At 37.9% G+C, this 27,672-nt stretch overlaps 1 protein-coding gene across 2 annotated transcripts in view; it reads left to right on the top strand.

The window, feature by feature from the left end:
• Positions 1 to 27,672, top strand: part of SMC3 (structural maintenance of chromosomes 3) — a 77,108-nt gene that overhangs the window by 11,667 nt on the left and 37,769 nt on the right. The window contains exons 1-9 of one of the 2 annotated variants that reach the window (XM_083143220.1): positions 4,368 to 4,521; positions 8,428 to 8,539; positions 11,274 to 11,455; positions 15,890 to 16,135; positions 19,917 to 20,038; positions 21,240 to 21,347; positions 23,624 to 23,729; positions 26,013 to 26,116; positions 27,073 to 27,172. In XM_083143220.1, the coding sequence (XP_082999346.1) occupies positions 4,435 to 4,521; positions 8,428 to 8,539; positions 11,274 to 11,455; positions 15,890 to 16,135; positions 19,917 to 20,038; positions 21,240 to 21,347; positions 23,624 to 23,729; positions 26,013 to 26,116; positions 27,073 to 27,172 (1,167 nt within the window). In that variant the 5' untranslated portion in view covers positions 4,368 to 4,434. Of the gene's footprint in view, positions 1 to 4,367; positions 4,522 to 8,427; positions 8,540 to 11,273; positions 11,456 to 15,889; positions 16,136 to 19,916; positions 20,039 to 21,239; positions 21,348 to 23,623; positions 23,730 to 26,012; positions 26,117 to 27,072; positions 27,173 to 27,672 lie in introns of those variants that run through there. The other variant, XM_083143221.1, reaches the window with a different exon arrangement.

The raw sequence follows: 27,672 nt of genomic DNA, 5'->3' as shown, positions 1-27,672 counted from the left end.
ATTATGACATGTTATTTATTGTTGTTATGGGGAATTCGAAAAGAGGTTTTCTTATTTGAAACTCGATCCCCCCTCTCCACTAGAAATAATTGATAATTTGTTCCCTCCCTACAGGAATACTTTCCGCCTCTAATGAATAATATAAATATATGAAGACTTATACAATTAAGACTTATTAAAACTTTCGAACCAGCCAGAAGCATAAATAAAATGCATGTAAGTCTTCACATATTAGTTTATTCCAATTAATGATTTTTAAAACAGGTAACTCTGTTACTTTTTAACTGTAACTGTTTTAAAAAAGTCACTTTCCGAACCCAGCATATGTCCCTGCGATATCCATTTAAAAATAAACGCAAACGACTGTGTCAAATAAAATTATATATGTGAAATATATATTTTTAGGTTGACCTTCAATTTCCAAGGAAGGGGCACGACTTCCTGTGCCCCGCCTTCTGGGAATTATTTAAAATTTTATACTCTAAAAAATTGCTTCAATGATATTTTGAAGCTAAAATCTTAGATTTTAAGTTAATTTGAATAATATATACTCCGGTAGCCATTTTTTAAAAAAATCAGAAATAAGTTGTCAAAATTTCAGAAGGAATGAAAAAGTTATCAATTTTATTTCTGGGTAAGTTAGATCATATAAGTTCATTATAAAAATACTTGTGTTGATGTTGCACCTTTCCCTCTCAATGATAATTGAAATTTTAGTAAACCATGTTTTCGGTCCAAAGAAAAATAGAAAATACTATTTTATTAATTCATTAGTGTACTAAAATATAAATGTGAACTGTTGAAATATATTTTTCTGGAATCCTTATTTGTTTGGTTAACATTGTAGTAAAGTTTAAAAAAGATTTAATAATTTTTAAGAGGGATAGGATTATTTCTCGAAGACAGCGCAGTTCATACTTGGAGGCTATGTGAACGGAAGAAAGGATGAATCACTGAAAGTTAGAGGGGCTATAAATATGAAACCAGGCAAGTAAGACACAAAAGAAAAGGTCCTTTCTCACCACCATGAAAGGATTAAATTTGTCAAATTTCATCAAACTTTGAGATCATGGGTAGCATGGTCTGGTTGAATTGACATGGAATGTCCCATAAACCTTTCAAATCCAGAAGAGACACACATTCCTAAGCACTAAATCACATTTAAAACACGGATTTTAAAAGATGAAACAAATTTGAAAAAAAAAAAATAATAAAACGAAGGCATGTGTTTTTTCAACATTGATTACACTGGGGAACAAAAAAAGATTTTATTTTGTGGCATAAAGTTTAATAAGAGTTTCAGCACCCAAAACAGCTGTGATTGCCAATTGTATGATTGGTTCAGTTGAATTGACTCCAGTTATAAAAATAAACACACCATGGAAAATGTAGGAGGTAAAATTACTCTACGCTTTTCTCGGTAATATCAAAATTTGATAATGGGCTGAAATTCCCATTAAGAAACTTATTTATTTATTTGTAAATTGTTGCTAGGCAACTTATGAAGCATTGCTAGGCAATATATCGGACACTCAAGAAAGCTTAAGGAAGAATACCAAAACATAAAAATGGTTTTAGAAAAAAATTGAATATGCTGAACATAAGTGGCTCGTGTGTGTGGATTTGAAGATGGTGAATTTTTTACTAGGACAGCAAAGTGGGTACACAAAATATCCCTGTTTCCTATGTTTGTGGGATAGTCGTGCTAGAGAAAAGCATTGGACGATAAAAGTTTGGCCCCCAAGGGAAAATATTAGTGGGAAAAGCTAATATCATTCATGAACCGCTGATAGATAGGGACAATATCATCCTTCCGCCACTGCATATTAAACTTGGGTTGATAAGACAGTTTGTAAAGGCCTTAGATACAAGTGTTGATTGTTTCAAATATATATGCCACACTTTTCCAGGACTAAGTATTGAAAAATTGAAGGCAGGAATCTTTGACGGACCACCACAAATTCGTACGCTTATAAATGATGCCAATTTTACAACTTACATGTCTTACATCGAATCTGAGGCCTGGCTTAGCTTTGTGTCCGTCGTCAAAAACTTTTTGGGGAATCGCAGACCAGAAAACTACCGCGATATATATTTGGAAATATGTTGAAAAATTTTGAGAAATTGGGAGCTAATATGAGTGTGAAGATACATTTTCTACATAGCCACATTGACAGATTCCCTGAGAACCTTGGTGATTTTAGTGAAGAACGGGGAGAAAGGTTCCATCAGGATATAAGGATAACGGAAGAAAGGTACCAGGGACGGTGGGATCGCCACATGATGGCCGACTATTGTTGGAGCTTACAGAGGGATTGTCCTAAAAAGCAATACAGCAGGAAATCGTATAGAAAACGTTTCACATAGTTTGTTACTTCATTGTGTACATATTTTCTTAATTATTATGATCATAGGCCTATATAAATTTATTTTTATAATAATGATTGTAATCACAAAAATAAATATTAAATTGTTGTTGGAAGTTCATTTATATGTATGTCTTATGTTTCCGCCATTTTGGTTTAGTTGCATTTATTTCATAAATTAGAGCCAATTCAGGAAATATATTATCATATCATTATTCAGCAGCATGAAATTGCCCTAAATTAGCTCTCAAACACTGTGCCGCAATTTCACTGTTCTCCAGTGTTATTTTTGTTTCAAAAATCATGGCTAGAAGTTAGTTGGTACCTGTGTGTGGTTTTACTTTACATATGGATTCAAATATCTCCGAATATTACTACCCTTATAAGGTATTTATACATTAAGGGCTTTAAACGTATTGGATTGTTTTTCTGTGTCTAAGTAAAGCTCTTCTAGTCAAGTGAAAATATCAAAATATCTGCCGTTAAATAAAGTACCAGCAGTCTTCCCTTCCCGCGGACGCTTTCTATGAATCATCCAGCGCATTCTTCATGGTTCCATAGGCACGCACACTGACTACCAGCAGGGTGGAATATGCAGGTGCAGGTAATTCTTAGAATTAGGCGTCAATTTCATTAATGCCTTAATGCCTCAGAAATAGACATTTGACGCTCATAGAAATTTGTACGAGATCATCAGGAATAAATCGTAATATCTCTTTTTGAGCTTCAATTCCATTCGATGTCAGGTCAAATAGTATTCGATGTAAATTACAACGGGAACAAAATATTATCGAAAAATTGATACATTATATTGGGTGAAGTAAAGTAAAAAAAAGGTAAAGTGCTCCCCTGTGCTTAGCACCACGCCATGAAGGCGTATAGGGGATGCGGGGGTTACGCTCCACACTTCCTTGATCCGGTCGTGAGTGGGGGTGATGTGATCAGCATCACGCCCCTGACCGCCTTTACCCCCCAGGGTTTCCCCCAGGTACCCATGTTATTCGATGCTGGGTGGGCGCCGGGGCCCCTTACAACGTTAGAAAATTTCCCGGATTTGAACCGGCCTTGGATCGAACCCGGGACCTTTGGCATGGTAGTCAGACGCGTTACCGAATGAATCGCTTATTGGGTGAAGGAAATTTATAATTATTCTTGAAACAAAAATAAATTAAATTTAATCCTATCTCCTCGTGTCTCGATCTGGCCCCGCCATAACCCTCACCCTCCATCGCCCTCCACTACCCTCCACTTGCCCTAACCCTCCAACACCCTCCACTTTCCCTCACTCCGCACGCCCTCACCCTCTGAGACTGCAGTCGCCCTCCACAGCCCTCACCCTCCGAGATCACAGTCGCCCTCGCCCTCCACCACCCTCACCCTCCGAGATCGCAGTCGCCCTCGCCCTCCAACGCCCTCACCCTCCGAGATCGCAGTCGCCTTCGCCCTCCAACGCCCTCACCCTCCGAGATCGCAGTCGCCCTCGCCCTCCACCGCCCTCACCCTCCGAGATCGCCCTCGCCCTCCACCGCCCTCACCCTCCGAGATCGCTTTCGCCCTCGCCCTCCACCGCCCTCACCCTCCGAGATCGCAGTCGCCCTCGCCCTCCAACGCCCTCACCCTCCGAGATCGCTCTCGCCCTCGCCCTCCAACGCCCTCACCCTCCGAGATCGCTCTCGCCCTCGCCCTCCAACGCCCTCACCCTCCGAGATCGCTCTCGCCCTCGCCCTCCACCGCCCTCACCCTCCGAGATCGCTTTCGCCCTCGCCCTCCACCGCCCTCACCCTCCGAGATCGCTCTCGCCCTCGCCCTCCACCGCCCTCACCCTCCGAGATCGCTTTCGCCCTCGCCCTCCACCGCCCTCACCCTCACAAGTCTTCCGGAGGGTGAGGGTGAGGGTGAGGTCTGCCCTCACGAGGGTCGCCCTCCGGAGGGTGAACACCTCTGCTTATTACTCTACCTGTATTACATGTTTGTTTCATTCTCTTCTCACATGTAGATTGATAAAGATGAAGTATTCCTGCGTCGTGTGATTGGTGCCAAGAAAGACCAGTATTTTCTGAACAAGAAGATGGTGCCGCGATCAGATGTTATGAATCTCTTGGAATCGGCCGGCTTCTCAAGATCAAATCCTTACTATATTGTCAAGCAGGGAAAGGTATGTATTTTTGTATAGTATTTATGTATTAACAATATTTCTATGAATGAGATATTTATTTTTAGGGCTAAGAAAGCCGTGAATCAAACTAAGATGAAGCAACACATTTTGAAATGCGATCTTAAAACATTTAATTTATAAATTAACACGAGAATGGTATGAATTTATAACTTCAAACATTTTGACCACCTTACCCCAGCTTTCAAAGACCTAGGCTGGTTCGACCTGTCAACATGCCGTCGCATCCACGCTCTTAGAGCGCTCTACAAAATAGTGGATTCAAGAGAACCCCCTACCTACTTTCACGATTTCAACCCCTAAATACAGGACACACCTTTGCTACCCGTTCACGAAACAACTCCCTGCTTACCATCCCCTCCCACAAGACAGCGTTTTACGCAAATTCCTTCACTGTCACTGCCACCAGAGCATGGAACGACCTCCCCAATGACATAAGAAACTCTTCTTGACTCGGCAATTTCAAATCAAAATTAAGAAATCATCTTCTGGAGGCAACTTACCAGTACTGAAAACAAGGAAAGAAAATAAAATGAAAATGAAACCTTTCTTGATCTAAATTTGCAGGACAAACACCGACCGACTTTTCTGTATTTTAAGTATTTTTGTTATGTGTGTGTTCATGCTGTACGTGCATTTTTTACGTTTCTTACAGCATATATGTGTATTTTTGTGTTTTTTTCTTTTTTGCATTTTTTCTTCTTTCTTTTTTGTATGTTTTTTCTCTTTGGTGTTTTTTTTTTATTTTCTTTGGTATTTTGATGTTTTATATTTCGCAAACTGTCAAATAGATTTGATGTTTTGCAGGATTTAAATGATGATGAAAATATAAATGAAACAGACGTAAATAAGAATTGGGAGCACATACGTAATGCAATAGAATCAGCAGCTAAAGAAACTATAGGATACCATAAACCAAGAAAAAGTAAGCCATGGTTTGATAATGAATGTCATAATCTAATAGAAATAAGAAATCAGGCTAGACTTAGGTGGTTAAATAACTCTGATGATACAAATCTAAGCAATTATAATAGAATAAAGCGAGAAGTTAACCGCACGTTTAGAAGTAAAAAAAGAGATTACTTGAAAAGCAAAATTAACGAAATTGAAACAAACAGCAAAAATAAAAATATCAGAGATTTATATAAAGGTGTAAATGAATTTAGAAAGGGGTGGCAACCTAAAGTAAACTTGATAAAAGATAAAGACGGTGATTTTCTAGCTGACCCAAGCGATATTCTAAATAGATGGAAGAACTACTTTAATGACCTTTTAAATGTCCATGTAGGAGATAAATCAGAAGTAAATGAAGTACACACAGCAGAACCTTTAGTTCCAGAACCTAACTTGACTGAAGTTAAAGATGCTATTAAAAGGCTTAAGAATAACAAAGCACCTGGCATTGATTTAATACCAGCTGAGTTAATTAAATATGGTGGAAATTCATTAATATGTCAAATTCATAAATTAATTTGTTTAATATGGAATAAAGAAGAAATCCCTCAACAGTGGAAAGAATCCATAATTGTTCCTGTGTTTAAAAAAGGTGATAAAATGAACTGCAATAATTACCGTGGAATTTCTCTACTCTCAACAACATACAAAATATTATCTAACATTCTTTTAACAAGACTAACCCCATATGCTAATGAAATTATAGGTGATTATCAATGTGGATTTAAACGTAACAGATCAACTACAGATCAAATTTTTCACATCAGACAGACACTTGAAAAAAAGTGGGAATATAATCAAAATGTCCATCAGCTATTCATTGATTTCAAAAAAGCATATGATTCGGTCAAAAGAAATAAATTATATAATATATTAGTAGAGTTTGGAATACCTAAGAAGCTTGTTAGTATGATAAAAATATGCACCAGTGAAACAGAAAGTAAAATTCGTGTGGGTAATAATATGTCTGACAAATTTACAATTCATGATGGGTTAAAACAAGGAGATGCATTATCTCCATTGCTCTTTAATTTTGCCTTAGAATATGCTGTTAGGAAGGTAAAAGAAACTAAAGAAGGACTAAAATTAAATGGTGTGACTCAGTTGTTAGCATATGCAGATGATGTAGACTTACTGGGGGATGATATAAATACTATTAAGAATAATGCTAAAATATTTTTCAAAACTGCTAAAGAGATAGGTTTGGAAGTTAACAAAGAGAAAACTAAATATATGCTTACAGGCCGAAACCAAGTGTTAGGTAATAATAATCAAAATCTAACTATTGATAACAACTCGTTTGAACCAGTTTCCAAATTCAAATACTTAGGAGTAATATTAACAAATGAAAATTATATTAAAGAGGAAATAAAAAGTAGGCTTAATTCAGGAAATGCATGTTACTTCTCTCTTCATAAACTTTTGTCTTCTCGTTTAATATCTAAGAAACTAAAAGTTAAAATATACAAAACAGTAATTTTGCCTGTAGTATTATATGGGTGTGAAACTTGGTCCCTTACATTAAAAGAGGAACATAAATTGAGAGTATTTGAAAATAAGATCCTTAGGAAAATCTTTGGACCTAAAAGGGATGAGGAGACAGGTGAATGGAGAAGGTTACATAATTTAGAACTACATAATTTGTATTCATGTCCAGATATTATTAGAATAATTAAATCAAGAAGACTTAGGTGGGCAGGCCATGTGGCACGAATGGGAGAGGAAAGAGGAGTTTACAGGATTCTTGTTGGGAAACCAGATGGTAAGAGACCTGCAGGAAGGCCAAGACGAAGATGGAGGGACAACGTTGAGATGGACCTAAAGGAAATCGGTAGGGATGGAAAAGAGTATATAGATCTTGCTCAAGATAGGGACAGATGGAAGGCCTGTGTTGCTGCAGCCATGAACCTTCGGGTTTAAGAAGGCTAGAGAGTTAGTTAGTTAGTTTAAACTGTTAGGTATTTCAACTAAATTTGTAAAATGTAAAGTAGAGATGGTTAAGTGTAAGAAAAGGCTTGTGCCTTAACTTCGCCATCCAAAAGAAGAAGTAAATAAATAAATGGATTAAGAGTAATTAATTCTGAGCTCCGGAGTGGTCTTCCTGAAGAAGGCTCAACTGGTAACAGCTCCAATATGTGGCCAACTCTTGCCATATCGCTGCAGATTTTAAAATATGGCTAGCAACTGTGAAAAAAAAATGAAATTTCCTTAACCCGGCAGAATGCATTCTCTCTGCTAGGATGTATGGATACATGCTGGGTAAAATATACCCTCAAGCATTGTTTTGAAACATGTAATTTATAATCCTTCATTGATTAGGTTAATTTTATTAAGTTCGAACATTTTTATTTCATTATGGAGAGATAAAGTTGAGTAATGATGAGAAAAAAGAAGACTGTAATACAAGTATTTTCTGCCATAATGTAAGGATGCGTGCGGGATTAAAAATACCAAAAATATATATATATATACTTCTTAAGTCAGAATTTTGATTCTTTTAAAGCATGTAAATGAATCTAATTGTATTAATTTTGAACATTTGCATTGAATCACATATTTGATAAAAATGAAGAAAAACTAACATGTTGGAAGTACCAAACTGAAGCATATGAGCGCATATTATCCAGGCAGTGTTTCTACGGCCCTGTGAGCATAACTAACAAACTAACAGCCAATTCAAGGTCCCGACACTCAGGAGGGTTCACTGGAATGGTACCGAAAAGGATGGCCTCAGATTATCACTGGAAGTGATAAAAAAAATATATTTCGAAACCGGCTGGGTAATGTGCATCCTTGCAGGTTAAGCAAACTTAAGAAATATATTTTTTTAGAATTGAATTTGAAAATTCAGGTGCTTGGGTAATTGGTATTTTTCTACCCCTGATTATGCTAATGCTCTTTCTTTCTATATTGCTTATGAGTTGTCTCTTGCAGATCAATCAGATGGCCACGGCTCCAGATTCCCACCGATTAAAGCTATTGAGGGAAGTTGCTGGTACGAGAGTTTATGATGAACGTCGTGAAGAATCCAAGGCAATTTTAAAAGGTAAGGTATTTTGCAAGTTTATATGTGGGTTGGAGATTTAATAGTGGCAACTATTATTTACAAAGATACAAAAGAGATATCTCTGTGAAACCTTTACAGCTCTTCGATGTAGTCACCAGCATTGTGTACAACACGTTGCCAGGAATGTGGAAGTCGAAGTATACCTGTACAGGGTTCCCACACACCTGTAAAAAACCGGAAATCTCAGGGAATTTGAGAAAGGTAAAATTCCTAGGGAAAATCACCAAATTGATGAATGAGTCACCGTGAAGTACATCTGAAGGGCTAGAATATGCTGCTACCTGTTGATTTTCTTCACACACGCTGCTTTAAAGACATAGGCTTGTAACATATGTTTATTTTACATTACAGATTAATTAATATTGTGTCCATTTGTAAATTTCTGTTTCTCAAAAGTGTGTAAATATTTGTTCTATATGTGATATGTTTGGAATGTTATTTTGTGCACTGCAATACAGTTGGAAAAGATGTTAACTCAAACAAATATCTGTAACCGTAGTCCTTAATTACAGTATATGTGCACAGGGATTCTTCATTTAGTTTGATTTCAGAAAGTGAACTGATATGAAGTATTTCCTGGTACTGATAAACTACTGATATAACATTTACTGATTCCGATAACTGAGCCAATGCAAAATTGCAAATGATTCTTACTTCACAAAACCATGACATACAAATTGTAATTTTTTATTCTTAAAGAAATAAAATATGGCTAAAATTCAGTAATATTACTGACACACATATATGCCCATACCAATAGAGTAACAATTAGTTTCCTTCTGCTAGGGCCTCCCGATGGCGCAGTGGTAGTATCGTTGCCTTGTAATCAAGGGTTTGATACCCGATGGATGCACATAGTGGTTCGGATTTCCACTTTAAACTGTAGGTCCAGTCCCGGTTAGCCTTACTGTGCATCAAGTGGACTTAAAACTCCAACTCAATCAATCAAGTTTTCTTCTGCTGGGTTCCCAGTCATGTAGGCATCAAGGGGAACAAAGGAGCTGATCCTACCGGCAAGTCTGCTGATGCAGATGGCGACCTTCTCGTTCACCTTATTCGTGTTCCTTCTCTCGCCGAGAATGTCATCTTAACTCTGCTTCAAATCTGACACAGCCATCTCGCACATTGCCATTTTTCTGCAAGGGCTGGACCCTCCGCTGTGCCATACCTGTAACGTTGTATTAAGTGTTCGGCACATTCTTCTCGCATGTGCTGATTAGAGTGTTAACCTTTCCAATGATTTATCATCTATTCATGTTGGGAGGAGATGACAATGTTTTACCAAATGTTTTTTTTTTTCTTTTTTGAGAAGAGCGGGCCTTTTACACTGTTTCTGAGGAATTTTTAGACTATTCTTGCCTTTTTTTGTGTATGTTCTGTGGAAGTCCCTTTACAACTTGCATTTTTAACCTTTCTCAAAGGTCTCTTTACACACATTTCTTAATTTTAAGGTATAAGGTAAAGGTTTATAGATAAGGTGATTTTCCGCATATACTTAGAAGGGTGCAAAATGGCCACAAAGGCTGAAGCACCCAAAAATCAATCATCTCATCTGTAATAATAATAATAATAATAATAAGGTGGTGGTGTTATGTCTATGAGGGGAAATGGAGGCTATTGTAAAAAAATAAACAATACTGCACTGTGTATTGACTACTCTGGGAAACTCAGGGAAATCACGTGGGAACCCTTCTGTATCAGTGACTGTTCTGTTGATGGTGAAGAATCGCTGGAACAGTTCGGAAGCGAATGCCAGGATGTGGTTCCTTCATCTTAGGGATCAAATGAGAGTCACAGGGGCTGGTAGAACACATGCCACCCCATCGAGCTAACAAATGAGCCACAGGATGCGCTGCATGCGCCTGATCGTTGTCCTCCAAAATGATGGGAGGATTCAGCAGAAAGTGTCCCCTCTTCTTTCAAAAACTGGGTCTCAGGCAATGCAGATGCACCGCTTGAAGACCTTGATGTCATTGTTGCGCTGCCTCATTCAATGTTTATCCAACTCCACTGTTCCTGCTTCAAAAACATTGTTGTGACTTCATTACTTTAGACCGGCTACTCAAACGATACTCTATTCCTCTCATCACTGCGCATAGTGTTGGATGGAAGAGTCCATTTACTGGAAGGTAGGTTGGGTATCAAAGTAACATGTGGTATAAGCGAGAAGCTCTGGTTCAGTTTCATGGTGTATGTACGCAGAGTTGCCACTATTAAATCTCCAACCTACATATTTTTCATTCATATCATCATACCCAATGGGGGTTCAAAGAAGAAACATGTAGTAGTTGTCTACTTTTCTTTGCGACTTGCCAAAAGTGGCAAAAAGTAAAGTAATTCAAATCAGTCGAGTGTTCTCGGGTTACCAGCACATTCCCTGATGATAGCAATGGATTTGCTTGAAATGTTGGAAGTTAACGCCTATTTAACCTGGCTTTTTATGTTGGTTTGGTAGAATGTCTGATTTTTTGCAGATATCCAGATTTTCCAAAAGTGTCACCTGGCAGTTTTGCAGACCTGGTGATGTAGACACCATGAAAATTTATCAGCGAGTATTTACTATAATACCCTGTTTTTTATTCCCCAAACACGAAGGAAATGAAATACTGTACTGATTTGGGTATCGTGAGCCCTTCCATACAGTAATTACTTTCATCATATTTTTGGTAAGGTTATATAGCAACAGTCAGTAATAAACAATTTCATTTTGCAGAAACTGAAGGCAAAATAGATAAAATAGAAGAATTCTTACGGACCATTGAGGAACGTCTCAAAACTCTGGAAGAGGAAAAGGAGGAGCTGAAAGAATACCAGAAGTGGGACAAGATGAGACGTTCGCTGGAATACACAATCCATGATCGAGAGTTGAAGGATACAAGAAAGAAACTGGATGACGTAAGTCTGTACAATATTTGTTGGCACATGCTTAAATTATTTACCGGTATAATGATTAGATTTCAGTCACCTTATTGGAATTACCAAAGGTCAGTGTAACATGCTACAAAACCAAGGTTTTCATCTCAATCATCGCAATTGCCAACCTCTGTGGCAGAATGGTTAGTGCAGCATGCTACAACACCAGGGGTTCTGGGTTCGAATCCCAGCCTTGTTATGGGTGTTTTTTGGGAGTGTCCCTTCATCTATTTCATCATGGGGCATCCTTGATGGCACAGTGGTAGCGTCATCATCTTGTAATCAAGGGGTCCTGCGTTCGACAACTGGTGGAGGCACGTAGTGGTTCGGATCCCACTTTAAACTGTAAGTCCAGTCCCGATTAGTCTTATTGTGTGTAAAGTTGACTTAAAACACCAAATCAATCTATCAATATTTTGAAAAGAACTGTATATTTAGACCTTTTAAAAAATAGCCCATGGCTCAACAGCTCTTGAGGGTTACTGCCTACCTACTACATGTCAGCCTAAAAAATAATGTGGTAAAACTTTGCTTCATATTTTAGGAAGTTTAGCGAGCTAATTGATATGTTACCTATATGTGAAATGCAGATTTTCAGTTCTGAGATAGATGTTCATTGTATGTTTTAAGTCCACTTTATCCTCATATTTCTGCGTTTGTTGAAAGCTCTTTCTGTTTTAGTGTAAATACTCTGCGTTTACAATAGATGTGAAAGGTACCCTTACAGCCCTCATGAAACCCTTTCCGCCTTTTTAAAAATTACATCTAGTCATGCAGCTAGTTACCTCATGGTTCCCAGGGCCTCCCCGATGGCGCAGTGGTAGCGTCTTCGCCTTGTAATCAAGGGGTCCCGGGTTCGATACCCGGTGGAGGCACATAGTGGTTCGGATCCCACTTTAAACTGTAGGTCCAGTCCCGATTAGCCTTACTGTGCATAAAGTGGACTTAAAACACCAAATCAATCCAATTCAATCCAACCTCATGGTTCCCAATTAGTTATACTCTGTCCCAGGAGTCTGGAGGAAGCGAGCGAAAGCAAGTCCTAGACAGGCCCTACATACCTCAGAAGAGGTGGATGATGGTCCAGTTTCGAGATGACATGTGGTCAGCACAACAAACTCCCAGTCGTTGTACGTTTCCATGACCAATATTTAGATGTTAGGTATCAAAACTAGAGTATATGTATTTTACGTTTATATCCATAAAAATAATAATAATAATAAAATGACAGAATTTTGTATTAAATTGTATGATATATATTTGTTTATTCTATTGTTACGAGGGCTGGGGCATATGTCATGGCAACTATTTTTTTTCTTTCTAAAAGTTAAACAGTGGTGCCACAATATGATTGAATGTCCCGGAGAACATAGCACCCGCAGTATGTAGACACATCCCTTCATGGCAGTGTGATGAATGGTTATTGTACAGTGGGCAGTGGTAATTCATTGTTGAGTCAACCGCCATGCCACGGTATGAACATTGTTCATATGTCAAATATCTGTTCTTCGGGGGAGAATGCCAGAGGGAGCTGGTGGAAACTGGCAAATAATGTCCCGTAGTATGTGTCTCTTTTGTTCTTGTAATGCTAACGTACGCTTTCTGACTTGTAAACACAGGTGTCACGATGTTATCTTTAAAGAGGTCAAGGGTTCTAATCCCGGCCTGGGCATGGTTGTTCTTTATAAGTGTCCCTTCATCAATTTCATCATGTCATCACTCATCCTCATCTTTATGATTAGCCAAAAGTCACAGAAAAATGAAGTAAAATAACCAAATCCAGTGGCGCAGGAAAAAATCCAGTTAACTTTAACCCATCCGCTTACCATTTAAATGCCAATTTTTTTTACCATGAAAGACCATTTAAATTTGGCTATCTCCCGTGAAGGTTGCACAGCAAGACAAGATGTCAAATATTGTTTAAACTATCCAAGCAATTTACGTGAAAATTTTATATATTGAAGTGGAAGTATAGTAATAAGTATGCACATACGCAGTTTGCTTGAAAGATAATTAGAAACTCGCCTAATAAATTTGATCACACACATCGTTGCATTCCATTTCCATTCCTCAACCTTTTATATTTTTCCTGCCATAGCCACCTCTTCCTCACTTTCACTACATTCTTCAATTTCAATAACATAAAATGAACCCCCGTGTTCATCTCCCCTTCCAAAATCCAAAATGAACCCCCGTGTTCATCTCCCCTTCCAAAATCCACATTTTCCTCTTCGCTATCGAAAAGCAACTTTTCAATCGCAGAATCATCTACAACATTCTTATGCAACATGTTTGCAAGACGTAACAAATGAAGGTTTGTTTACATGAGAAATTACTGAACAAATCACGCTTGAAATGGTATGAAAAACTTAGCAGCACAAACATACACGTCATAGATTTGAAAGATCATACAACCTCTGCCATCTATTGAATGAAAAAGGAACTACGTGATGAAAATCGGGAACCCGTCGATTCGACGACTAGGTACGGGAAGCGAACGTCCAGTCAGGCCGTCGATTCGACGACTAGGTAAGCGGATGGGTTAAGGATGGTTTGTTCACTTCTCTCTCCTACACGTAGTACACATGATCTGCATTGTTCTTACATTCCACATTACAATAGACTGCTTCCTTCCATTTGTATATTTCAGATTTTCATGCCAGCCCTGCATTCTCGCAAAAAAAAAGCTGCAATGACTTATGCCCCAACCCTCGTATATTTATTTTTACATATACTGTGTAAATCACCGACCCTGAGACCTTCTGTAAACAAACCATCTCACCGATTCGATGTATCACTGAACACTGAGACTTTCCCGCATGCATAGAACTCACCATGTTGAAAGTGGCACTACTTCCTTGCTGTTCACATGATTATTTTTAGAAAATAACCAATGTTCTAAAATATCATTATGTACACAAATCTCTAAGCTCATTGAAAGTTACAATGCATATTCCTACAAAATGTTCACACTTATCTTACCTTGCCATGTCACCAAGTTATTTTACGAAGTGCACTATATTTGGTGGAACAAAAATCGTTATTAGGATGCTTGTCAAAGTTTCCAACTGCAATAAATTTACAAACTTTCTTTGTCTTGTTTTGATCATCATCATCAATATATTTATTGGACTTACAGCATTGCTTATGGCTGTTTATGCCCAGTATATATTTTATTTACATAAGATACAATTTACATAAAATCTACAAACAAATTTCAAATACACTCCTATCTATATCAAACCTTAGAAATATACATTACCATGTTATATCATTTTGTCTAAAAGAAAATGCAAGTAAAATATATTCAATTCGCATGCAAGAAAGAAGCCAAATTTATGGGAAATGATTACTGGTGCAAAGAGTTAACCATAAAGGTGAAGCAATAACTACAAAAGAAACAGCATTGGGTTTAAAGTGAGACGTCATTTGGGGCAGCGTATCCCATACTACAAATTGGCCATTGTTTTACCTTACGTAATAAATCCTGTAACAATGCTGGATTTTCATGTGGATTATTTACTTCTATGAGTTTGCGATGCTTTCTGCATGCACGTGGTTTTGTTTACAGGAGGTCTCAGGGTTGGTGATTTGAACTTTAGTACCAGTGGAAATATCAGTAATTTACAAATAACATAATATGGTGGAATGCTGCTTTTATGTTCCTCGATTTTACATATTTTCACTTTATACATTCAAACTCAGTACAATTTTTTCCATTTTAAGTATTTTTTTTCTTCATAGTCCCCGTGATTATCATGGTTCCCCTCTATGTGTATATCGACCAATACCAAGAGAGTACCGATAAAAGTTCTCCCATCCCTGGTAAAGATAGCGTGTCCACAATGAGACTCCAACATTTTGAGTCTATAAGTTTTTCATTTCAGATTGTACAGCTATGATTCTGGAAGTTTGGTGTACTATAATTACGATACATAAAAATGATAATGTAACTCATCAAGTTTTCAGTGTAACTCACAAAATTCAGTTCAGTGCACTTGTACATGGGTGCCTCGGTTGATTTCACGCCATGTCCTTTCAAAACATTGCCGGTCGCCAAAAACTGATCACACCACTTCTTGATAGTCTTGAATGTTGGAGGATCCTTATTGTACACACGACGAAAGTTTCGTTGTACTTGAATAACTGATTTTGTTTCTGCATACCACCACACAACCTGTGCATGCTCGTTTATAATCTCCATTTTCAAACAATCGATTGTTGCAGTGCCACTACTGCTATTGCACGCACTAAAACGTTACCACATAAACTTTTTGAGTTTCTGCTTCTTCCGGAATCACAGCTGTACAATCTGAAATGAAAAAGTTATAGACTTTCAAAATGTTGGAGTCTCATTGTGGACACGCTGTATTATTTAAATTGTGAACAATCATGGTCTAAATCTTTTTTTTGCAGATGGAGAACCAACGTAAAAACTCGGGAGCGGAACAAGAGAAGTATCGCGGTCAGCTGCAAAAGTCTCAGGAAAATGTCAAGTCTTTATCCAAGGAGGTGAAGGATCTGAAGCAGAAGGTGCAGGCAGCCAAGGAGGAGAGGGACACGCTGAATGCCGAGCAGCAGCAGTTGCTGAAGGAGAAGACTAAATTGGAATTGACGATAAAGGATCTGCTGGATGAAGTTATGGGCGACAACAAGTCAAAGGTACATATTTTAATATTTAATGTTTTTCCTGGGTAACATACTGAACGTGTAGTTTGTGGGTTCCAGTGGAAGGAAAAAAATAGTGTGCAAAATGACGACACTGTTGTACCACTGTGTATAAGTACATGAGAAGAAACAATATAAAAAAGGCAACAAGAAATAAACTTACAATTGGGGAATGAACATTACAGATTCAGAATTTGTAGTTCAATTGTAGGTGCTTACAATATGACGAATACACAAGTGTCAAAATGAATATGGTCAGTTTCAATAAATTATTCAAAGAAAACAAATATACACCTTAATAAATACAGAGAAACTTATGTACCCGCTTCTGTACAGAGTTGGTTTTTTGCCCTTGTTCTATTCATTTCAGTGGCGGCTGCTACCATCCTCAATGAAACTTGCTGCAACTTGCGCCAAGCAACAAGGATGATGTCAATTGCTACTGATATTAATAGAACAACAGCAAAAAAAAAAAAAAACATTTTTTAGAAAAATTTAGTAAATTGAGTTTCTCCATATTTATGGGGTGTAAGGGGTGCTCCTTCCATGTAATGCACCCAATAGTTAACCTCACTTCCACATAGTACACCCTGGACTGCAGACTAACGAGGCTCTGGCGACTGGCCCCATGGCCAGGATAATTCTATGTCGTCCTTTGTTTTGTCCTTATTTGTGCTGAGCGCCCTTTTTAGCTTCAGCTTTTAACCAAGGTAAGGAAATTTTAGTTTTCAGACACGCTTTTATTTTTGTTATGATAAGGGACTGGACTAGGGCTGGCCAAACTGATCCGGATCTGGATCCACATAAGGATCTCAATCCCATTATAATATTACCACACCTTAAAAGGTATTATGATCTTGGATTACAAAGAAATTTTTCATTTGTTAGTCCTACAAGATTTTTTCAAGTGTTGAAAATAATTTGCTACTCATCGGCTAACACACTCGTGCACAAAAATAATCTTACTTGTTTAACATAAAATGTCAGAGATGATTTTGTAAATTTTGTAAATTCCATTGAAACGAATATGTATTCATTCGAAAGTATTGTCAATGGAAACACATAAATGTGAGACATTCCATTCCAGGATGAAAGCTTTAACACATTTAACAAGATAGAAATGTTATACAAAAATTATACAATTGTTCTACAGTTACAGTTTTAAAAATTAAAGTAAAACATTATAATATATGCAGTATTATATAATAACAACGTGTAAGACTAACAAGGGAGGTTATCTAAGTGTCCCCCTTGGATTTCCATGAAATTTGGCAGGTGTATAGAGGGGACCGAAAGGAAGAAATACGAGTTGTTTTTTTTTTCTAAAAAAATTGTTCTAGGGGCAACCCCCCCCTCAAATGTTAAGATGAGGACAAATTGAAGTGGGGATCTGACCCCTGTGTCCCCCTCCGATTTCCATGAAACTTGGCAGGTGTATAGAGGGGCCCAAAGGAAGAAATACGTGTTTTTTTTTTTGTTTCGGCTAAAAAACTGTTCTAGGAGGCACCCCCCCCCCCCCCAAATGTTAAGATGACAAATTGAAGTGGGGATCTGACCCCTGTGTCCCCCTCAGATTTCCATAAAACTTTTCAGGTGTATAGAGGGGCCCAAAGGAAGAAATACGTGTTTTTTTTTTCAGCAAAAAAACTGTTTTAGGGAGTGAACCCCCCTCAAATGTCAAAATAAGGACAAATTGAAGTGGGCATTTGACCCCTGTGTCCCCCTCCGATTTTCTTGAAACTTGGCAGGTGTATAGAGGGACCCAAAGGAAGACATACATGTTTTTTTGCTTCGGCTAAGAAACCGTTTTAGGGGACAAAACCCACCTCAAATGTCAAGATGAGAACAAATTGATGTGGGCATTTGACCCCTGTGTCCCCCTCCGATTTCCATGAAACTTGGCAGGTGTATAAAGGGGCCCAAAGGAAGAAATACATGTTTTTTTTGTTTCAGCTAAAAAAACTGTTTTAGGGGGCAAACCCCCCTCAAATGTCAAAATGAGGACAAATTGATGTGGGCATTTAACCCCTGGGTCTCCCTCCGATTTTCATGAAACTTGGCAGGTGTATAGAGGGGCCCAAAGGAAGGCACGTGTTTTTTTGCTTCGGCTAAAAAACTGTTTTACGGGGCAAAACCTGCCACAAATGTCAAGATGAGGACAAATTGGCATGGGGATCTGACCCCTGTGTTCCCGTCCGATTTCCATGAAATTTGGCATGTGTATAGAGGGACCCTATGGCCCCTGTTTCTTCCTATGCCATATTTACGTGGTTTCGGGGTCAGTTGCCCCCTAAAACAGTTTTTTAGCTGAAACACAAAAACATGTACTTCTTCCTTTGGGCCCCTCTATACACCTGCCTAATTTTATGGAAATCGGAGGGGGACACTTAGATAACCTGCCTTGTAAGTGTATTAATTACAAATCGCACATATATATATGTATATTAGCAGGTAACAATATGTTATAAAAACATTCTTACTTTCCAAAGAAGTGCTCATGTGGGATGGCCAAACAGATCCGGATCCGAAAAATTCAATTCTCTGTATTTATTTACTACCACATCTCTCACTTCCCAAGATATGAATGTACCCTAATATTGTATAGTTTGTGATGTTTTCTGTTTCTGCATTCCAAATTTAATTGGTTTTTCCGACTAATTTTTAAAATGGGTGTTCAGAAGGAGAGGGAAAGGGGAGCCACTCCCCCCCCCCCCGAAAATGAGTCATCCAAAAGTACATATTTCACACATAAAATCTCATTTCAGTCACAGTAATACATGTTAATTATTGCAAGGGCATTGCAGGAATATAATAACAATACTGTTATGAAGGTAAAAGTGCCTCGTTTTCCTCTCTTTAAAAGAATGCCTTGCTTGCTCCTCCCTGGGAAAAATCCTGTGACATCCATAGGTTTGAAGGACCAGTACCTTCACTAACAAAGGTTATGATGTGCATCACTGCTTTGTTTGTTCCCGGATGGCAGTAGTTCGATTTCCGCCATCTGGTTGCATTGGTGGAGCTTTCGTGGCTTGAGTTCTCTGTTTATAGCCTCCCTTGAGCTGTCTGAAGCCAAGAAACACTTCCCACCAGTGCCACCTGACAGGAGAAATTGGAACTACCTGGGAACAAAGCACTAACACACTATCATCTCTGTTCCAGATGCCGTAACCTTTGTTAATGAAGGCAGTGGTCCTTCGAAATTAATCTGAAAACAAATTAATTTTACAATGTTAAAATACGGATTATCAGCGATACAGTATTAAAACTGCATTTAGTGCAGCCACCAAGAATATATTCAAATGTTGAACCTTCAAATTTACAACTGCGAACCTGTTACCTTCTTCAATAGATGGAAGAGAAGATAAGCTTGCATTTATGCTAGAATGCATGGATAATATGCTTGAAAGATTGAAAAGAAAAAAACGAAAGAGGATTGCTTGCAGTAAGCAATAACCAAGTGAGGTAGTCACATTCATTAATAAAGCATCTTTGATGCGGCATTCAAATTGATTGTTGCCATTTTTAAAATTTCCTCATCCCCTTGATGTGATTTTCATCCATTGTATGCCCTCTCTGATGGTGAAGTGATAACGCTGTCACCTGAAAATGATTGGGTCCCAGTGGAGGCACATAATGGGTGGATCCCGCTTCAAACATGTTTGGACAGTCCCAATGGCATATCTGCGCATAAAGTGGACTTAAAAAAGCTTTGATCAGCACTATTCTGTTCTCAAATTCACAAGTCCCTCTCTAATGATAATATTTTTCTCCCTAGGAAAGAGCAGAGAAAGAACTGGATAAATTGAAGGAGACAATTGCACAGAAAGAAGCAGATCTGGAAAGGCTGAAGCCGAAATATGAAGAAATGAAGAGAAGGGAGGAGGAATGTACAAGAGAGTATGTATATTTGACTGTTCATTGCTTTTCAAACCTGACTTCAAATTCATAGTCTTCATTTTTGACAATTAGTGTTCTTATTTTTTTTGAATACGATAAATATTGTCGTATCCTATTCATGAGTATAACAATTTTTTATTGTATTTTAAAAACAGAATACATTTTCGAAAGATTTCTTCAAGTATTTGAAAGTTTGAATAAATTTTCTTTGTAATTTTTCATAGATAACTTCATGACAACATATTCAACACATTAATTGAAACTTCCCCATACTTATTTGCCTTTCATTTGTTTTATGGTTACACATTCAAGCAATTTATATTACTTTATGAAATGTTAAAAAAAAACTTTAGTTATTTATTATCAAATATTATGGTTTATCATCTCGTGAACATCTTAAGTTCTTTCATGTTATTGCAAATGAGCTTAATCTGTGGAGTTGTAGTCAATTGCAACAATGAGAATTGCATGTTTATAAAAAAAACTCATCCATGGGTATCTGTTACTATGTTTTAACATATGTAAAATACAGTGGAACCTTGCTTTTACATTTTTGAAAAGAACAAGATAGCGTATAATACAGGAAAATATAAAATCCAGGAGAAATTTATAGCATTGGGAACAAGAAGAATGAATATAATTCAGGAAAATATAAAATCCAGGAGAAATTTATAGCATTGGGAACAAGAAGAATGAATATAATTCAGGAAAATATAAAATCCAGGAGAAATTTATAGCATTGGGAACAAGAAGAATGAATATAATTCAGGAAAATATAAAATCCGGGAATTTAAACCCAGGGTTCCACTGGATTTTATTTATAAGAGGTGTATCTCACGCTAGGTGTAACTGCCGGCCCCAGTGGCAGACTGGTTAGCACATCGTGGTGCGACGTCAGGGGTCCTGGGTTCGAATTCTGGCTTGGGCATGGATGTTTGTAATGTCTATTCATCAATTTCATCATATCATCACTCATCTCCGTCTTCGCAAATTAGCCAAAAGTGGCACAAGAAGCGAAGAAAAATAAATCAAATCAAAATAAAATAAAATAAAACTAGGTGTCACCAGCAGTACTTTTGTGCAATTCTTTTTTAAATCATCTTTGCTTGTGTACACACAGATGCTATTTGTAGTTGTTATAGAATACTAATAATGTTTAAAATTATTGGTAATAGTGAACTGTTGTTGTGGTTTCTTTCAGCCTGGGTTTGAAGGAACAGAAGCGGAAGGAGCTGTATGCGAAGCAGGGACGAGGAAGTCAGTTCACCTCCAAAGAGCAGAGGGATCAGTGGATTCAGAAAGAATTACGGTACAAGATTTTCATCTCTTTTTATTATTATTTCTCTTCCAGTTCACAATTCTTGATGTAATGTTTCCAGAAAGCACATGCTCCCTTCATCAGATATTTATTCTTGTTTGATTAATGTGATTAAGTGTGACCCTTTCTTCTGAGAAGACACAAATGTCAACCTCCCTTCCACCCTGGATTGCATTTTGCAGACTAGGGAGAGTCTGGTATCTGGAGTTATGGTCAGTATAATCCTCTATGGGGCTCGTATTGTGTAGTCCATGTATGTTTCCGATTGTCATTTCATCATTCTGATCAATTTAATGAATTGCGATACAGTAACGTGCTATGTGGGAATAGAAGGGCAAATTCAAAGTTTTTTATTTCATGGCCGCATGATGACAGATATTCTGTGTGAGAAGCCTACGTGGCACACATGCGTCACAACTGAGTTCCTCTCATACATGGGCAAGCCTGTCCATGTCAGTCGGTTGCTGAAACTCAAGACAGAGTGGCACATACATATATCAGTGTTTCTCAACCACTGGGCCGTAATAGGTTAATGTTGGCCTGATGACACTACAAGATTTCATTAGCTCTGGTGGTTAAAAATGAATTTAAAGCCAAACCATTACCCTTTATGATTATGCCACATTTCATTTATTAATATTTAATGTTAAGAATAAAGGTAGCTTCGCGGAAAACGTGAGTACCTGAATTATCTATTTTATGTAATTTTCTATTAATTTCGGTAGCCACTGCCACCATCCTTGTTATTAATAGAAAATTACTTAAAACAGCTTCGCAGAAAACGTGAGTACCTGAATTAGTATTTACTAGTTAAATTGTTATCGTTATCGTAGAGTGTCTATCAAAATAACGAATCCAAAATTCTTGACACATCGCACTGCGACGCCAAGGGTCCCGGGTTCGAATCCTGCTCAGGCTTGGTTGTTTGTGAATCTCCATTCATCAGTTTCATCATTTCATCACTCATCCATATCTTCGCAAATTAGCCAAGAGGCACAAAACGCGAAGTAAAATAAACTAAATCAATCAATCAAAATTCTTGACATTTTCTTCATCTTCCTTTCCATTTTCTTGACTTTTTCTTTTTCTTAACATTTATTTAATCGTGCCCTACTTAGGAATAGTTGGAAATTAAGAAAATAGATATTTTTATATAATGGAAAGCCTCTACCACAGGGCCTGTTAAGATGAATACTGAAGCTGTGCTTTAATGAGAGATTTCAACTCTTTAATTATTAATGCATGTAAAAATTGATGCTTCAGACCATCTTAAATGGGAAATGGGCACATTACTTTAATTAATATTTTTACAAAACTTCACGCATAGAAGAATACAATTCTTAAGAAACAAAGTGAATAAATCTTAACCGCAACTCAATATAGTAAAGGTACAGATGAATGTAAATTCACTGTGCTGTAAAAAATAGTAAAAATTCTTGACCACAAGCATAATTTCTTGACATTCTTGACCTACCTGTTGATTTCTTGACATTCTTGATGGGTAGACACCCTGGTTATAGGGATCACGGCATTGACTTTTACAAAAAGAATTTATTGTGCTGTCGCCACACAATGGTTGAGAACCACTGGTCTATATTCATGGTTTGGTGCAGTGATGTATTGTGTAGGTAAAGTTTCGTATTTCCAGTTGCTGTTTTTGTTGACTGTCCAATTAATTGCAAAAATATTTAAACTTCGCCTACACAATGTAAAATATTGTTTTATTTGCATATTCTGTTCTAATTTGTCTGACTATCATGTGAGAGACCCAGGTTCGATCCCCAGCGAGGGAGAACCTGGACTTTTTCAATCTGTTCAATTTGCTCCGCCCCCACCCAGTGTCATATAAAGTGGGTACCTGGAGGAAACTCTGGGAGGTAAAGGTGGGCAGGGGCGTGGTGCTCACCAGCTCAGCCGAGATCAAGAAAGTGTGGGGCCCTAACCCCATACCTTCATGGCATGGTGCAAAGAACAGGGGAGCACTTTACTTTTTTGCTTTATTCTGTTGGATTTGGTAACATACATATGGCTTCTTTGATGCCACAGTGGTAAAGTCTTTCCTTTGTAATCAGTGGATCCTTGGCTTGATATCTGGTGGAGGCATACGGTGGTTCAGACCCCACTTGAAACTGTAGGTCCAGTCCCAATTATCCTGTGTGTGCATAAAGTTGGTAGTCTTATTAAGCCTTCCAAACTTTGCAATTCTTTAATAATCTTCTCCTTTTCTCGTGATTATTCAATTTTGTTATTTTTTTTCACCACTGTAGGTCACTGAACAAAGCTCTCAAGGATAAAAAAGAGCAGATTGACAGACTGACTGATGACCTGAAGAGAGATGCTGACAAGAAAGTGCAGCTTGAAAAGAGGATTGAAGTATGTATTTCTTCCATGTTTAATTTAGGTTAGGTTAGGTTAGTACAGTTTCAATAAAGAAAACTTTATCGGAAAGAAATTATTTCTACATCCTAATGCAGCATATTACAGTTTGGCCACAAATTAAAGGGTGCCTTTTGATCATCAATTACATTTAACAATGAGAACATATTTATAATATTGGCAACTTTTTATTTTCTGAAGACAGTAACTTAGACATCACAATGACAATTTTATCTGCTTTCCACATAATTATCAATTTGAGCTCCATTTAAATTAATGCAAGTTTGGAGACGTAATTGGCTTTCCTTCAATCTGTTCATGGCTTACCAGATTTTTCAGGTCTGAAACACTTCCAGTTGCATCAAATAACTTGTTGATTCTTGAGATAGTGTTACTTTTATGTGCTAGAGGTCCACATTCCTGCAGCATTCATCACGGAACTTCAGCTACACGTTATTGGTAATGGAATGTACACATTTGACCTGCTGCTCAATACTTAGGTGGCTTGCTGCCATTCTAAACAACATCCACTTCTTCCACTATGTCGGTTAGATTTTACATATGTGTAAAGAAAGACGAAAAGGAAAAAAATACTAGCTCAATTAATACAAAAGTTACAGTGACAGAAGGTGCCCCCTTAATTCGTGACCACCCTGTACTTTGAATGTGTTTCAAATTTTGAATTTCCAAGCAGATCACATTCACCACCAGAGTTGAGAAATTTCAGATGAAAATTATTTTTCTTTCTGCATGAATGTAAAACATCAATGTATTAAATCTTTAATCATTTAAAAGGTAAAGTCTTATACCACATGTACAAGGCTTGTCCGGAAAGTAAAGATACAAACCAAAAGTAAGATACTAAAGAAATGTATTGCTCGCAACTAAAGTTACACTTGATACACTGATACAGAGGCTATTTCTCCACATAAGTGCCACCATTGTCCAAACATTTGTTGAGACGCGGAACAAGTTTTTGTATCCCTGAATCGTAGAAATCTGCTGCCTGCATCTGGAACCAAGTTCTGACTTCTTCCCTGACTTCATGGTCGTCGGCAAAGTGGTTTCCACCAACATTTTTCTTGAGGTACAGGAACAGGTGGTAGTCACTGGGTGAAAAGTCGGGGCTGTATGGTGGATGGTGAAGGACCTCCCATTGAAACTGTGCAATCAGATCCTTGGTGACATTCGCTGCATGGGGGCGGGCGTTGTCATGAATAAAGCGGTCTCCACGTGACAACATGCCTCTCTGTTTGTTTTGAATTGCACGTCGAAGATGTTTCAAAGTCTGGCAGTAGGTTTCAGCATTAATCGTTCTTCCAGGCAGCATTATTTCCACCAGCAGGATGCCGTGGCGATCCCAGAAAACGGTTGCCATCAGCCTGCGGGTTGAAATTGACTTTTTGAATTTTTTGGCTTTTGGAGATTGGGTATGGCGCCGCTGCAGTGACTGCTGCTTGGATTCAGGTGTATGGTGGAACACCCATGTTTCATCACCTGTCACAATCGAGTCCAGGAATGCATCTCCCTCTTCTGCGTAGCAAGTAAGAAAGTCCAGTGCATATTCCAGTCGTTTGGTTTTGTGTTCGTCAGTCAAATGTTTTGGGACCCAGCGTGCACACAACTTTCTGTACCCTAACCCACTCACAACTTCATGAATAGTGGTTTTCGAACTGTCAGGAAACATCACACACAATTCTCGAATTGTCACCTGCCTATTCGCATGCACCTCTGCTTCAATACGATTGCGACGGTCGTCACGGACGGCCTCCCACTTCTCTCTTCATCATGAACATCACGTCGACCTTCTGCGAAGGCACAGCACCATTTCGCCACATTTTGACGATTCATTACGTTCCCATACACAGTCACAATTTCTCGGTGGATCTCCGATGGATGCTTTCCTTGTGCCTGCAAAAACCTGATCACGGCGCGCACTTCGCGGGATTCGGTATTGCCGCTGCCATTACCAACGCGTGTTCCTCGCACAAGACTCAGCGCAGCACTGACGACTCACTCCCAATCCTCGTCGTATGGATCACGCTTACTGCCAGTGTTGCCAACTTTGGAACACATTTTTCCCCTAACGTGCAAATGCGTTTGTATCTTTACTTTCTGGACAAGCCTCGTATTAACATCATTTAGGGATAAAAATAAATAGTTACACTTGATAACTTCTTAACTTTTACCTTTTTTTAGCCCATTACATGACATATTTTAGCATTCCTTGTTAGGATATTTGCAAAGGAAAAGAAAAATATATATTTTTTTTATTTTCAGGACTTGACAAATGAAATGGAAAACCACAGAGTCAATATTGATGACCACAATAAAGGTTTTTATGAATTAAAGAAGAGGAAGGATCAGTTACAGAGTGAAAGAAAGTAAGTTTTCATTTGTATTCTGTTAGTTTTTATCATTCATGGTATCCATTTTTTACCTTTTAGTTTTTTAATGGCCTGTGTTAGCGGTTTGTTATGAATAGAAATGTGACAGGTTAATCATGCCAGTATCAAGTGATGTAGGCATATGTTTTGATTTACTGGTGAAATTACTTATAATTTTACCAATTTCTATAAAAAGGCCTGTAAATGAGTACAGAATTCTGCTATTTTGCTCCTATTTTTATGAATGTTCTTGTTTTGTAAGAAAATGTCAAAATATGATTTTTTTTTGCTAAGGCAAAACACCTGATTACATACATTAATTAAAGAGGTGCATTACATTTTTTGTGATTTTATACATGATTGGTAAAATATCATGTATCTATAATCTTTATTGATAAATATTACTCCCTCTGTCCCATAATTATAGTCCGGTATGCCAAAATGATAGTACGGAAATGACAGACGAAGAGGCAGATGGAAAGCCCAATTTGTACTGATCCTTGAGTAGTAAAGTTGTATGACTCATTCCCTTGTTTTATGTTCTTCTTCTGTATACACCAATGTCACAGTTTGAATATTGGGCAATTATTATGAGACAACAACCAAAGGTGTACCGGACAATAATTATGGGACAGAGGGAGTATATTGGTACCTCCGGCCTGCATGGTGGAGTATGGCATGCTATGATGCCCAAGGTCCCGGGTTTTGAATGCCAGCCTGAAGATGAGTGTTCTTTGAGACTCTCTCTTCCTCAACTTCATCGTATTGATCATCATCATCGTGATTAGCCAAAATTGGCAGAAGAGGGAAGTAAAATAAACCAAATCAATCATCTTAATCCTGCATTGCTATTTGTAAATATTTCATAGTCTTTCTTCCCTTTCATTTTTATACTGCATTATCAAGTGTCGGCACATTGTCATTTATGAAGTGCATTATTTTTATTTCTTCAGTGAGCTGTGGAGGAAGGAGAATACCCTACAGCAGAACATGTCATCCTTGAAGGAGGATTTGGCTAAGGCTGACCAGTCCCTACGTTCCATGGCAGGAAAGGTATGTGGAGGTCAACCAGTTTCTTAGGCTAAGGAGGTTAACATGCAGGCCCGATAAAGAGTACGAATTATTCTCATGTTTCCACCACATTATGCAAATTTTCACAATAACAAGCTTCGACATTTTTATCCTTTCAATCGTGTCTTGAATAAATCGAACACCATGGAAGTCATTCCCTAGCTACTAAACTATCATTCTTATACAAATTGAAATGCAACTCAACACCACTTGACCAAATGACTTCCAAGGGCCTAGGGCACTCACACCTTGTAATGCAATACTCAAATTTTTGTTTAGCACCTCTTAAAAATATAACATACTTTTTGACTACTGGTATTTTTTTTCCGTTAGAAGAAACAGAAGTTCTTAAAATATAAGACTATATATAATTTAGATACTACATTTAACATTATAATGATAAGGGAGGGTTACACAAAAGAAACCGGAAAGCATATCTGGCGGGAAAGCCCGACGTACTTCTGACTTCCGCCGCGAGATGC

This window comes from Lepisma saccharinum, chromosome 21 (assembly GCF_977018435.1).
Source record: "Lepisma saccharinum chromosome 21, izLepSacc3.1, whole genome shotgun sequence".
NCBI classification, from domain to species: Eukaryota; Metazoa; Arthropoda; class Insecta; order Zygentoma; family Lepismatidae; genus Lepisma; species Lepisma saccharinum.
The sequence above is the reverse complement of the archived record's forward strand: the minus strand, read 5'-3'. Positions and strand labels throughout refer to the sequence as shown.